General features: G+C 34.2%; 1 protein-coding gene across 3 annotated transcripts in view; it reads left to right on the top strand.

Moving 5' to 3' along the window:
* Window positions 1-11944, top strand: part of LOC107705273 (metalloendopeptidase homolog PEX-like) — a 14677-nt gene extending 2733 nt beyond the window's left edge. The window contains exons 2-23 of one of the 3 annotated variants that reach the window (XM_016508501.1): window positions 599-625; window positions 2444-2500; window positions 2729-2890; window positions 2971-3054; window positions 4203-4429; window positions 4561-4629; window positions 4726-4842; window positions 4955-5038; window positions 6284-6426; window positions 6647-6740; window positions 6837-6965; window positions 7535-7636; window positions 7728-7805; window positions 7928-8031; window positions 8116-8174; window positions 9045-9099; window positions 9198-9265; window positions 9359-9489; window positions 9594-9659; window positions 10124-10228; window positions 11238-11314; window positions 11410-11944. In XM_016508501.1, the coding sequence (XP_016363987.1) occupies window positions 599-625; window positions 2444-2500; window positions 2729-2890; window positions 2971-3054; window positions 4203-4429; window positions 4561-4629; window positions 4726-4842; window positions 4955-5038; window positions 6284-6426; window positions 6647-6740; window positions 6837-6965; window positions 7535-7636; window positions 7728-7805; window positions 7928-8031; window positions 8116-8174; window positions 9045-9099; window positions 9198-9265; window positions 9359-9489; window positions 9594-9659; window positions 10124-10228; window positions 11238-11314; window positions 11410-11512 (2141 nt within the window). In that variant the 3' untranslated portion in view covers window positions 11513-11944. The remainder of the gene's footprint in view (window positions 1-598; window positions 626-2443; window positions 2501-2728; window positions 2891-2970; window positions 3055-4202; window positions 4430-4560; window positions 4630-4725; window positions 4843-4954; window positions 5039-6283; window positions 6427-6646; window positions 6741-6836; window positions 6966-7534; window positions 7637-7727; window positions 7806-7927; window positions 8032-8115; window positions 8175-9044; window positions 9100-9197; window positions 9266-9358; window positions 9490-9593; window positions 9660-10123; window positions 10229-11237; window positions 11315-11409) is intronic. The other 2 variants (XM_016508502.1, XM_016508503.1) reach the window with 2 other exon arrangements.
* Window positions 11945-14109: the final 2165 nt, after the last annotated feature.

Here is a 14109-nt window from a genome sequence, read left to right as displayed (position 1 = left end):
TGAATATGGATATTTTTCTTACAAAAACGCATCGATTTGCTACAGGAGGCCTTTGTTCACCCCCCGGAGCCGTGTGAGACACTTTTTTTTATGCATGGGCGCTTTTTATTTAACTTCTTTTGGACTGAAGCAATGCAACACCCGCTGACTGAAACGATAGAGCTTGAAAGATCAAAGACAATTTTTTATATAACTCCGACTGGATTCGTCTGAAAGAAGAAAGTCATATACTTGCTTTCTTATGTGAAACATAAAAGATATTTTAAAGAGTGTTAATGCTGCTCTTTTCTCTAAAAATGAAAGTATGTAATGACCAGGGGCTGTTAAACTCCAATAAGCACCATAAAAATGCCCTTACAATTTGTTGAATGACATGAGGGTGATTAAATGAAGGCAGAATGTTCATATTTGGGTGAATTGTCACTTTAAGAGTGCTGAAATGATGTGAATGGGTCTCGTGGAACCTGAGACATTGTGAATGTACATCTCATGACAGGCTGTACGAGTGTGTGTGGATGTATTTTGGTGTACATAAGTGTTTCCTGGGTGGTGTACAGTTGAGACAGCAAAATAATGATGTTCTTCTTATTGTTCTCAGTTGTTGAGGGCTGCCTGCATATTTGCGGTGAGACTAGAGTGTAATTATGCTCATTTCTGTTTGAACATATTCCAGTCACACACACACACAAGCGTCTGTGTCTGCTGCTTGTGGGGATAATGAGGCTCAGTCCCACGGGGCCGGGTGCTGGATCCTGCTGTGGTCATCTGCTGTCCAGTTGTGGACTGAACCATAAACACAGGCCTTTAAAAGCAATGCTTGTCCGATTTCACAACATACATAGTTTGTGCTCAGTCAAACTCACTGAAACAAATTCACACAGTTTCACTGACCTCTGCATGGAGAGTTTGCACTGATCAGATTTCAGTGCGCTGAAGCAGATATTGCAAAAATGTATTTGTTATTTTGCTCCATTAATTCAATTTACTGCCTGGTCTATACACACTGTATTTGGATACAATATTGCAGTGGTTCTCAAATCTCTCCATGAAGTACCCCCAGCACTGCACATTTTGTATGTCTCCATATATCTGACACATCCACTTCAGGTCTTGCAGTCTCCACTAATGAGCTGATGAGTTGAATCAGGTGTGACAGATGAGGGAGACATACAAAATGTGCAGGGCTGGGGGTACTCCAGGACAGGTTTGAGAACCACTGCAATATTGAATAACACGGCATTGTGTAACCAGATTTCTGAGTTTACACCATTTTATGACAAATATGATGAAACTGGATTGTTCACATCCTAATCAGCGAAGATTGCAAGCAGTGCATATATAGGAGGAATATAGGAATATAGGGAAGGAATATAGTTCTTAGAGTTCTTAGGCAAACAATAATTAAATTAAATTAAATTAAATTAAATTAAATTAAATTCTGTAAAAGCTAAATATATTAAATACAAAGAGCAAATACAAAAATAAATATTTTTAATTTTAAATTCCATGTACATGACACAATGAAATCATAGTGTTATTTTAGTATTACTGAGATACTATTGTAGTTTTTTTATATTTTAATTTTTTTATTATTAGTTTTTAATTTTAATTTTATTTTAAAGGTTTAGTTATTTTGTTGTGTTTTGTCAATTTTATCTTTAATTTGTATATAGTTTATACTATTTTTTATTTAAGTTTTATTCATTTTAGTACATCAAATTATGAAAATGAAAAATATTGCTTTGTCAGCCAGCTAAAATTAGTATATTTTTTAAATAAATTTTTTTTTTTATTTCAGTTAACATTTATTTCAATTAAGAAAAATGTTGTTGTTATTGTTATTATTATTATCATGGTTTTAGTTTTAGTTTTAGTTAACTATAATAACCCTAAATTAAACTAGATTGCAAGCAGTGCATCTACACAGGGATAGTTCTTATATGGGGAAAAACAATTAGCTTAAATTAAATTAAATTCTGTAAAAAGCTAATTGTATTAAATACAAAAAAGTTATAAATATTATTTATATATTAAATATAATGTTTCTTTAATATTTTGTGATTCAATTTAATATAATTTAATGTAATAGTGGATGCATTAGGATACATTACAAGAAAATGTCATTCAAAAGTAATTAACCTTTTTAAAGAAAATTACCTAATTAGCTGCTTTTTAAGGACATTATATTGTAACATGTTACTTTCCCCCAGCCCTGTTTGTAAATGTTTGGAACGTGTGTAGTAGAGCATGCACTATGTTTTTGTCCTGTGACATCCAGAGCATGGACAGCTAAAGCCTGAGCACAGTGGGATCTGAATCTCTATGTGTGTGTGTGTGTGTGTGTGTGTGTGTGTGTGCTCATAACGCAATGTTTGGCAGTCATTTCAGGGCATAGCTGTCTTGATCAGTCTGCTTGACAGTTTTTTTTTCTCTGCCCCTGTAGTGTCACACAAGGCAAGCAATGATGACTTCTGCCTCACCCCACATTGTATCGAAGCAGGTAAACTTATATCATAAAGCCATGCAGATATAGATTCTAGAATATCACGTTTACTTTTTAGGCAACCACCTACAGCAGCAATTCCCTAAACTGCACTCACTCACTCTTACTTTGAACATAATAAGCAGGCATTATCATTCAGAGAAACCTCTATTCAGTTGGAACACTGTGTTTACTTCTCTGAGATTACTGTAATGCTGAATATGTTTGCTGATGTGTCTTCTCTAGCCGGTTCCATCTTGAGTAAGATAGATCAGTCAGTAGAACCATGTGATGATTTCTACCAGTACGCATGTGGAGGCTGGCTCCGGGACAACCCCATTCCAGAAGACACATCCAGCTATGGGATTTACCCATGGCTCAGACAGAATGTAGACCTCAAGCTGAAAGGTGCACGATCCACATGATTCTGACCGAAATAAACCTTCAGCCCAAATAAGGTGATTTAATATTGAATCTTTGTGCCACAGAGTTGTTAGAGCAGCCCATCGGAGGAGATGACATAGAGGCAGTGAAGAAGGCCAAAGTCCTCTACATGTCCTGCATGAATGAATGTAAGAACCGAAGAGCTCTTTGCAGTTTCATACACGCAGCAATATTCAGATGTGATTCATTTCTAAATTATAATTTCATGTATAATCCATGATTGGGATGGGGGACATCTTAAATATGACGTTATTATATTATGTATTGTATAATATAATAATAATAATAACTATCCATTTAAACACCAAAAACTGTTATTTTACCCAGAAAGTTATGGTTTTAAATAAAGGTCTACCTATCTATCTATCTATCTCTCTCTCTCTCTCTCTCTCTCTATATATATATATATATATATATAATGTCTGCAAAACTAAAACTGACAAAACTAGTTATGTCTTAATTAATTAAATAATAATTATTATTATCATAAACATTTAAAATTAAAATAACTTGTATATGCATATGTATGTATATACTGCCATTTAAAAGTGTCAATATAAGACTTTATTTTTATCAATTTAACACATCCTTGCTGAATAAAATTATTAATTTCTTAAAAAAAAAAAAGTACTTACCCCAAACTTTTGAATGGTATAGAGAGGTGTATATTGTTACAAAAGAGTTCTATTTTAAATAAATACTGCTCTTTTTTACTTTTAATTCATGAAAGAATCATAAACAGCATCACATGTTCCAAAAAGATATTAAGCATATTAGAATGATTTCTGAAGGACTCAAGACTGGAGTAATGGCTGATGAAAATTGAGCTTTGCATTACAGGAATAAATAACATTTTAAAAGTATATTAATATACAAAACTATTTTTTTTAACTTGCAATAATATTTCCCAATATTACTATTTTTCCTGTATTTTTGATCAAATAAATGCAGCCTTGATGAGCATAAGAAACGTCTTTAAAAACATAAAAATCTTACTGATCCCAAACTTTTGAATGACAGTGTATATTATTCTTAATGTTTTTAAACAATAAATGGCATCAGAGAACTGTGAATAAGCAAATATGTTGTTAACTTGTTCTTAATATATTGTTAATATTAACTGACAATCTCAGGGGGAAATTCAGTTAAATGTTTTATAGCTTCAGTTGACTTAAAAGTTTAGGAATCCCTGCTTTGCTAATGTAAGCATCTGCCAAGTGAATAAATGCTATTTCTTCATCACTCCCTTCCTCCCTTCCTCCCTCTATCCTGACAGCTGCTCTGGAGATTGTGGATGCAAAACCTCTGCTCAAGAATTTAAAGCTGAAGGAATTCCGCTGGCCGGTCTTAGGCGATGCATTGGGCTTTTCCTCGCGGTGGGTGGAGTCTCAGTTTAACTTGCTGGAGACACTGGCGCAGATACGCAGTCAGCACAGCAAGTCCGTCCTTATTCGGCTTTATGTCTCTCCTGATGACAAGAACTCAAACCAGTACATCATCAAGGTGAGACCTGGCTACATGTGTTTAGGCTCAACCAATGGCGTGAGTTTGGGGCGGGGCTACCTGTTTGTCCAAACAATAAAATTGAGGGAAGGATGAAAACATACCTAGTTGTTCTCCATTTCTTTTTCTAGCTGGATCAGGCCTTTTTGTCACTGTCATCCAGAGAAGATTACATCACCAACACAACTGAGGCACAAATGGTACATCTGTCAACCTGTATATCATTACACACTGTCACAGTCAGCCCTGCTTATATCTCAGCATTCTCCAACTTTTCTTTTCATGCCTCTCTGCAGTACCGAGAAGCTCTTTTAAGGTTGATGGTTGATGTTTCTGTCATGCTGGGAGCCAATGAGCAGGATGCTGAGGCTCAGATGAAACCAGTACTTGACTTTGAAATCAAACTTGCACAGGTGAGCACCAAAACACTGGAGAAACCAAATTCCTTCAAAGCACTGGCATTGAGAAAGAAAACACTGCTGTCAAGGTACTTGATGCTTCAATGGAGTGTGTGCTCTTCTGTAGATTGTGATCCCCTATGAGAACCGCACCAGTGAGAACATGTACAACAAGTACAGCTTGTCCAAACTGCAGCGCACTGTTCCAGATGTAAGTACATTATTATTAATATAAATGTATATTACGTGCCATGATATACACACGCAAACAAATATATGAGCCATTTGAACGAAAAGGATACTGTTAATTGCGTTAATCATTTTTAAAATGTTAAACAGCAAATATTAATCACATAAAAGTAACTACTGTACAATTCCATTCATAAGCATTTGACACTTATGAATACCCCACTGCTGCCTTTTTAGAAAAATGCTTCTTTTAGGTAACACTTTGAACTCTGGTTCAATTAGTTATGCATTAGGTATCATAAACGAAAAATGACTGTCTCTCCTTTTCTCAAAATTGTGAGTTTTTATCTCACTTTCTATTTCAGAATTGTGACTATAAATTGCAGTTGCAAGTTTTAAACTCATAATTGCAAATTGTTTTCACCACAGAATAAATAAAAAAGGTAACTGGTAACTTTTTATCTCACAATTCTGATAGTTTTTATCTCACAATTCAGACTTTTTTCTTTAAATTCCAAGTTTATATCTTACAATTGCAAGTTATAAACTCATTTACATCTTACAATTCTGTTTTTTTTTTTTTTGCCATAGAATTAAAAAAGGTAATTGTGACTTTTTCTCTCATAATTCAGACTCAGAACTGTGAGTTTATATCTTGCAATTCTAAGTTAATATCGCACAATTGTGATCAGGTTTCATTAAACATAATTGTGACTATATTCAGACAGAACTAGTTTTCTCTTTGGTGGTAATTCCTTTTTTCCCACAAAATTGTGTGGGGAAAAACATTAGAATTGTACGATATAAACTCATAATTGCAAGAAAAAAGTCTCGATTGTGACTATATATTGCAATTGCAAGTTTTAAACTCATAATTGTGAGTTTACATCTTGCAGTTCATGCTTTTTTGTTTGTTTGTTTTCACCATGGAAAAAATTAAAAAGGTAATTGGTAACTTTTTATCTCACAATTCTGACATTTTTCTTGCAATTGCGAGTTTTATCTCACAATTCAGACTTCCAATTCCCAAGTATATATCTTACAATTACAAGTTATAAACTCATTTACATCTTACAATTAACAAAAACATCAGAATTGTGAGATATAAACTCATAATTGCAAGAAAAGTCAGAATTGTATGTAAAAAGTTGCTTTTTATTTATTTTTTATTTTTTAAGTCTGTGGCGGAAACAAGCATCCATACAAAACATTGCTATTGTTATATATATTTGAATCTATTTATTTACTATTGTTTTTTCTTTTGCAGTTTAACTGGCTGGGTTTTGTCAGAGCAGTGATTGACACTGAGCTGTATCCAGATCTGAAAATCTCCTCTTCAGAGCAGGTGATCGTACGTGCCCCACAATACTTTAAAGACCTCTTCAAACTCATCAACGCCACAGAAACCAGGTATCCAGACAGCTTTTAAAAAATATTAAAACCTCATTAAAACCTACATCAGAGCCCTGAGGCTCTGCCTCAGTTGGTCTGGACAATGTCACTTGTGTGATCACTGTGTGTGCTGTTTATATGTCCTACCTGTTTATTACCTGCTCTGCTCAATAACAGAGTCAAGATTGCTCTGTAATTCATCTGTAATTTTTTTCATTTTTTTCCACCCTCGCCCCAGGACAGTTGCCAATTACGTCATATGGAGATCAGTTTTTTCCAGAATCACCACCTTGAGTCGACGCTTTCTCTACAGATACCTGGACCTTGCTCGGGTTAGTGAACAACATCCTCATTGTAACTCTCCAAAAATCTTTGGATAAAAATAGATTTGCTGCTGTTTACAATATTAAATATCCTTCTCTTCTCAGGTTACCACAGGGACCACCTCTCTGACCCCTCGCTGGGACAAGTGTGTGAATTATGTAGAAAACACACTCATCTATGCCACCGGTAGGCTCTTTGTCGATAAGCATTTCCAAGAGGACAAGAAACACATGGTATGACTTATAATAAGTGAAACTATTCAATATATATATATATTAAGCTTTGCCATGCAGCAATAAATAACATTTTAATATATATTAAAGTAGAAAACAGTTATATTAATATTTCACAATATTTCTATTTTTGCTGTATCTTAATACACAAGTTATGCAAGCTATTCATATACATATATGTATTGTTTCAGCTTGCAATAACAGGAATAAATAACATTAACATATGCTACTGTTCAAAAGTTTAGGGTTGTTAAGATTTTTAATGCCAAGGTTGCATTTAGTTGATTAAAATACAGTAAAAACAGTAATATTGTGAAACATTTAGTCAATTTAAAATAATTATTTCTATTTTAATATATTTTTAAAAATGAAATTTATTCCTGTAATGGCAAAGCTGAATTTTCAGCAACCATTACTCTAGTATTCGGTGTGACTGATTTAATTTCTGTCCCCATCTAGTGGAACTAATCCTGAATAACAGCATAAACCGTTGGATCTCATTTTACTGTAAAACTGATAAACATGCTATTGAATGCTCCTCTGATGAATGTCTTTCAACTTTTATGAAGATGGAGGAATTGATCAATGGTATCCGATGGGCATTTATTGACATACTTGAGAAGGAGAATGACTGGATGGATAAAGAAACAAAGAGAAAAGCAACAGAAAAGGTGTTTTCCAGTGTATTTGTGACAGCTATGAATACACAGTATCAATGAAACTGTTCTTTTTCACATCATTACTGTCTATATCTCACGTTAGGCTCATGCAGTCTTGGCGAAAGTGGGTTACCCAGACTTCATCTTAAATGACACTTATATTAATGAGGACCTCAAACAAGTATGTTTGCAAGCTTTCTAGATTTAGTTCATCTTATTGATTGTGTTATTCAATTTAACTGTTTTCTGTTTGGCAGATATCAGTGCAACTCAAAGTCATTAAGGTTTTATGTTTATGCACAGTTGGCGTTCACTGAGACAGACTACTTTGGGAATGTCATGCAGACCCTGAAGTTCATAGCTCAGTCTGACATCGGCTGGCTGAGGAAAACAGTCCCACGCACAGAGTAAGTTGTCAGCATTTTCAAAGCTTGTTAAAATGAGACGAATCTGCCTTTGAACATGATGAAACATCACTTTTTTCCCCTCAGGTGGTTCACCAACCCAACAACAGTAAATGCGTTTTACAGCTCCTCTACAAACCAGATCAGTGAGTAATGAATTTCAGTTCATTAATAAATAAAGAGCTCTATCGAATACTTGGTTTTGATTGGTCAATCACAGTGTCATATTTTTCTATTTTCTATAAAAAGAATATAGACTTTCATCTTAAAAATATTAAGAATTGAAATATTTTTTTTAAGAAATTAAAACATTTATTTAGCAAAGGATGCAATAAAAAAAAGATGTTCTTTTGAACTTTAAATTATTAAAGAATAGATTAAGAATCACAACTGTTTTCAAAATTGATAATAATAAGAAGAAATGTTACTTGAGCATATTAGAATGATTTCTGAAAATTCAGCTTTGCCATCACAGGAATGAATTACATTTTAAAATATATGAAAATATAGTATACAGAAAACTGTTATTTTTAATTGTAAAAATATATATCACAATATCACTGTTTTACTCTTATTTTTGACCTAAATGTAGCCTTGACGATCATAAAATACTTGAATACATTTGTGCGAGTGTATATTTTGCTACCCTCATACACAATATTGTGTTCATATCACCCTCAGTAACAACGTTTTGCCTTTAAAAGTGCATTACTAATAATGATAATTAATTATAATTAATAATAATTTATTTATTTATTTATAATTTATGCATTTAGCAGACGCTTTTATCCAAAGCGACTTACAGTGCATTCAGGCTATACATTGTTTACCAGTATGTGAATGATAAATGATAAATGATATCCAGTATAATATGAGTTATAAAAACCATTTCTGGTGTGGTATCTACCAGGTGTAATAGTAGTGTGTTCTCTGTTTTAGATGTTTGATGTGTGTTTAGATATACCGTATCACATTCTTTTATTTGGTGGCTAATTTAACCGTTTTCTTCTACCCAGGATTCCCTGCGGGAGAACTTCAGAAGCCATTTTTCTGGGGACTTGACTACCCTCGGTGAGACATAGTCACTCTTTTGATTTATGTTTCATAGTATGCTCGAGATTATGTGGATTTCTAGGAAAAATCATTCATAAAATGTGTTCTTGTGTCAGATCCTTGAGCTATGGAGCGATCGGAGTAATTGTGGGGCATGAATTGACCCATGGCTTTGATAACAATGGTGAGGCCATTTGATTTACAATGAGTCTCAACACGTGTTGCCATGGTGACAGCTGATTCTGAAGGACATCTGTGTTTATCTGTGTTCATCTAGGCAGAAAATATGACAAAGATGGGAACCTGGACCAGTGGTGGAGCAACTCCTCAATCACCCGCTTCACCGAAAAGACACAATGCATGATTGACCAGTACAACAGTTACCACTGGAAAGAGGCGGGGCTAAATGTACAGTAGGCACAAGTCTTTTTAATGCATTCCTGTTTGAACGTGTCATCAAAATGTAGCAGAGCTTCCAATCTAATACTTAATACCCACAATCCCCTCTCAAGGTCAAGGGGAAGAGGACTCTGGCAGAGAACATTGCTGACAATGGAGGGATAAGAGAATCTTTCAGGGTATTACAGCATTTTCCACTATAATTATCCTAAAGTAACCTGAATCTGATTTACCGTCAACTCGTCTCATTCCAAACTTTGGAAATTCGGAGAATATATTACAATTTGTTGTTGATTTGTGTACACATCATTCAGACTGCTAATTGGATCAATTGATTTATAGAAAAATGTGACTCAAAACAATGATTCATTCACAAACTGGACATTGGTCCTTTTCTCAGGAGAGTCAAGATTTTCAGTGAATAAATTACTAAATATCTTATTAATTTCATTCATTGTTCATTCAATTTTTCATCTTTTTTGAAGCTTGAAAGCACTGTTTTAACTGCACAGCAAAAAATGGCAATTCCCCAGTTTGTTTCATAGATGAAAGAAAATTTGGAATGAAATGATTTTTTTTTTTTTTAGCGATTCCTTTAATAGTTTTGGTGTATGTATTTATGTACATGTGAACTTGTCTGCAGGCCTATAGGAGATGGATTGAAAAAGAGAGAGCAGGCGTCGAGGAGCCTCTCCTGCCTGGTGTGGGTCTGACCAACAACCAGCTGTTTTTCCTCAGTTATGCTCATGTCAGTATTCTGCAATTTCACACATAAATATTTAGGCTTAAATGTCAGATGTCACAAACTATATTTTATTCTTAAAAATTAGAATGGGTTGAAAAACTATAGTAATATGGCTTACTATACTACAAGTAATATGGCTTTTTTCTGTCATTTTAGGTATAATATAATTTAGGTTGTATGTGTATCCTAAATAGCATGCAAGATTATAATTAACATTTTATGACATGGTAGTTTTAGTACACACTCAAAAGTATGCACTTTGTCATTACTATCAAAGTGAATACTTCAAATAAATATTATTTGCAAATGTACTTTAGACAAAACACTCCAGGGTAAATAGGGTAAAAAAGATTAACTCATCGATATGACCATACTTCCCAAGTTGATCGATTCCATTAAAAATTGCAAACTTTTTTTGTATTACATGTTTTATGAAATGTTGTTCAGATATGCAAATTATGCATTATCCAATTAAATAAGCACTCATTTGCATAATTTCCAAAACAGAGAGTTGTACATTTGATAATGCCAGGTTCAAAAATCTTGTTTAAATTTTTTAGGGGATTTCATTTTGGATATGCCTTTTTTATTACTCCATTAATCAGAAAATACTGTCAATAGCCAGAAAAAAATTGTTTTTCATTATGTTTTAGGAATGCAATTTTGTAGAATCAGGCAAATTATAATTGAACAAACCCTTTGTTAAAACTTTCAGAATGTAAAGTGGAACGTTTGGTGTGTGTAAGTGAAGTTTTGAGAAAATGGCCTTTAAAGATATATATTGTAACTGAAATCTACAGAAGCAAATAGAGCACAATAAATCTAATAAAATAAATACTTAAAAGTGCTTTTGGATATTTTCTTTCCACTAGTCTGAAATGTCATATTATGAAAAGCCAAATACCCAAGATCTAAAAATTGACCAGTGCATGAAAAACAATGGTTTTTCCTGTAGTGTCTTGCTTTAAATGGGACTCTATTGATTTGTTGTGCATATATTGTAATTTGCTAGGTTCGCTGTAATGCCTACAGACCAGAAGCAGCACGTGATCAGATCCAGAGTGGAGCTCACAGCCCTCCTAAATATAGGTACGATGCATTAATATACACACAGCTCATTTACATCTATATTGCATCCCTTATCCTTCAGTGTCACTCACTTTACTCTTGTTACTATGATGAAGGGTTATCGGGGCGATGAGCAACTATGAAGAGTTCCGTAAAGCATTTAACTGCCCTGAATCGTCAGTCATGAACAGGGGGGCGGAGTCCTGTCGAGTGTGGTAATGAAAAAGAGGACCCTGTGAAGATTTCAATCACAGCACAACCCAAACCTCCTTATTTTGTCCCGTTCACTGGTTTCTTATAGAGAAACAGCAGTTACTAACACTGAACCCTGGGGCCGTGCTGACCACTGAGCGCCTGGCCCTCCTTCAGCCACTGGAACACTGTAGAAAATACGTACAGTGCCTACAAACCTGGGCGCTTTCAGCCAGATCTGCGTTTTACTGTCTGGCCTCAATTAAAATGTACAAATGCCAAACAGACCATCAAAATTCCCTTGAGGCCTTCCTTTGGTTCATCACTGTTTTTTAAGTAAACAAATTAGGTCGCACTGTTGCTTTAAGAGTGCTATAAATTATTATTGTCATTTTCAGTGTTGTTGATAACAGTTAACATTGTCTGTCATTTTATTTAATTGAAAACGCAAGTAAATAATGATTGTTTTCCTGAGGTTTTCGAATTGTTCTTTCGGTTTTGTTTTGTTTGTTTTTTTCTTTGTAGAAAAACCAATCTATTTTGGTGTATTTTACATGGTAAAGTCACGATGAAACAGATATTTGCTTCAGTATTGTGTCGTAAATCCGAGTATAATGAATTTTCGAAAAGTACAAAACATGTAGTGTGTGGATTTTTGAGATTTTTGAGATGTAGGCTGGCATACAGTGGGTACGGAAAGTATTCAGACCCCCTTAAATTTTTCACTCTTTGTTATATTGCAGCCATTTGCTAAAATCATTTACCAACCTGACAGAACTGGAGTGGATCTGCAAGAGGGAATGGCAGAGGATCCCCAAATCCATGTGTGAAAAACTTGTTGCATCTTTCCCAATAAGACTCATGGCTGTATTAGATCAAGAGGGTGCTTCTACTAAATACTGAGCATTTTTCAGTTTTTCTTTTTTAATAAATTTGCAAAAATGTCAACAATTCTGTGTTTTTCTGTCAATATGGGGTGCTGTGTGTACATTAATGAGGAAAAAAAATTAACTTAAATGATTTTAGCAAATGGCTGCAATATAACAAAGAGTGAAAAATTTAAGGGGGTCTGAATACTTTCCGTACCCACTGTACATCAGCACAGAGAAGTCAACTGCTTTCACTGGAAAGATTAAGTTATAATTAAAATCACAAGGTCCAAAAAAAATTTTTTTTATTACAATAAATTAAAAAAATAAATAAACAGTTATTCACAATGACGATAACATGCATTTACAAAAAAAGACTGAATTTTTATTTCATGTTTAAAGCTGAAGTAATTTATGCAAACAGAAATATTTTTATATATGCCATTTCCTGTCTGTTAAAATATATATTTATTTATTAATTTGGCCATGTAATAAGCGGCATAATATACAGTCAGCCAGTCATTATACTGTAGCAGAATAAAAACAGACGGGGTGATCAGGTCAATTATCCCTTGTCTCTACACATTTCGCTGGGATAAGAGATTTTAGTATTTTAATAAAAAATGTATATATCTTCAATAACTTTGAATGTTTAAAGTTCAAATGCCTTGATTGATTTGTTTCATACAAACATGCCACTTTTTGCTTCACAAGATGTTAATTGATGGACTGGAGTCGTGTGGATTACTTGTGGATTATTGTGATGTTTTTATCAGCTAATCCTGACGGCACCCATTCACTTCAAAGGATCCATTGTTGAGCAAGTGATGTAATACTAAATTTCTCCAAATCTGTTTTGATGAAGCAACAAATTCATCTACATTTTGGATGGCCTGAGTTTGAGTAAGTTTTCAGCAAATTGTAATTTTTGGGTGAACTATTCCTTTAAGGGTGTTGGGAGAGGAAATCAATGCAAATGTCCTTTTTTCTATTTTCACATGACCAATTAGGAAACAAGTATGATTAACAGTCTAATCAAGCACAGGAGGAAATTGGATGAATGAAAAATGGAACCAGCCCTGTTGGACATAAACTCAGAACATGAATTAAGCGCACACACATACACACACTGCAGCAGTCCAATAATGCAGATAGGATGTGAACCAAAATCAATTGCTTTGACCTCCATTTATGCAGAAATAACAGAGGAAGTCTTGTGGGGACAAAACGGTGGAACACAGAATTTCATTGATTGGAGTGCTAAAAAGGAAAGGTCTAAAAATAGCCCAGCCCAGCCCAGCCCAAGTTCCCGAGGAGATGCATCCGTCAGTCTGTGTGTAGTAGTGTTGGGAGAAAGAGAGCGACAAAGTATAATGGGTTCAAATGTCCTGGGGGCCAAATCTTCATTCTGCCCGGAAGAAACTGGAGATGAAAGTGAGAGAAAGCTGGAGGTGGCGAGAGTGAGTTTTGTAGAACAATGCCAGAGGCAGCCAGTTCATCCACTGAAGCATAAAGCTTGTGAATGTGAGAACACAACTGTGCCCTGCAGTGTCGCATGCTATACTTCATCTAAAATTATCTTAAACAACATTTTTTATATATATAAATATTATGCATGGAGTTTTTACTGAACCCATTCATTAAAAACTACATTAAATATAAATATACATAAAAAACAATTATTGTTTTCCTGAGGTTTCAAACTATATGTATTATATTAGTATATATATATATAAATGTAATATTTGAATATAC

Source organism: Sinocyclocheilus rhinocerous, unplaced genomic scaffold, assembly GCF_001515625.1.
Source record: "Sinocyclocheilus rhinocerous isolate Xijiao unplaced genomic scaffold, SAMN03320098_v1.1 scaffold594, whole genome shotgun sequence".
NCBI lineage: Eukaryota > Metazoa > Chordata > Actinopteri > Cypriniformes > Cyprinidae > Sinocyclocheilus > Sinocyclocheilus rhinocerous.
This window is presented reverse-complemented; position numbering and strand designations above follow the sequence as displayed.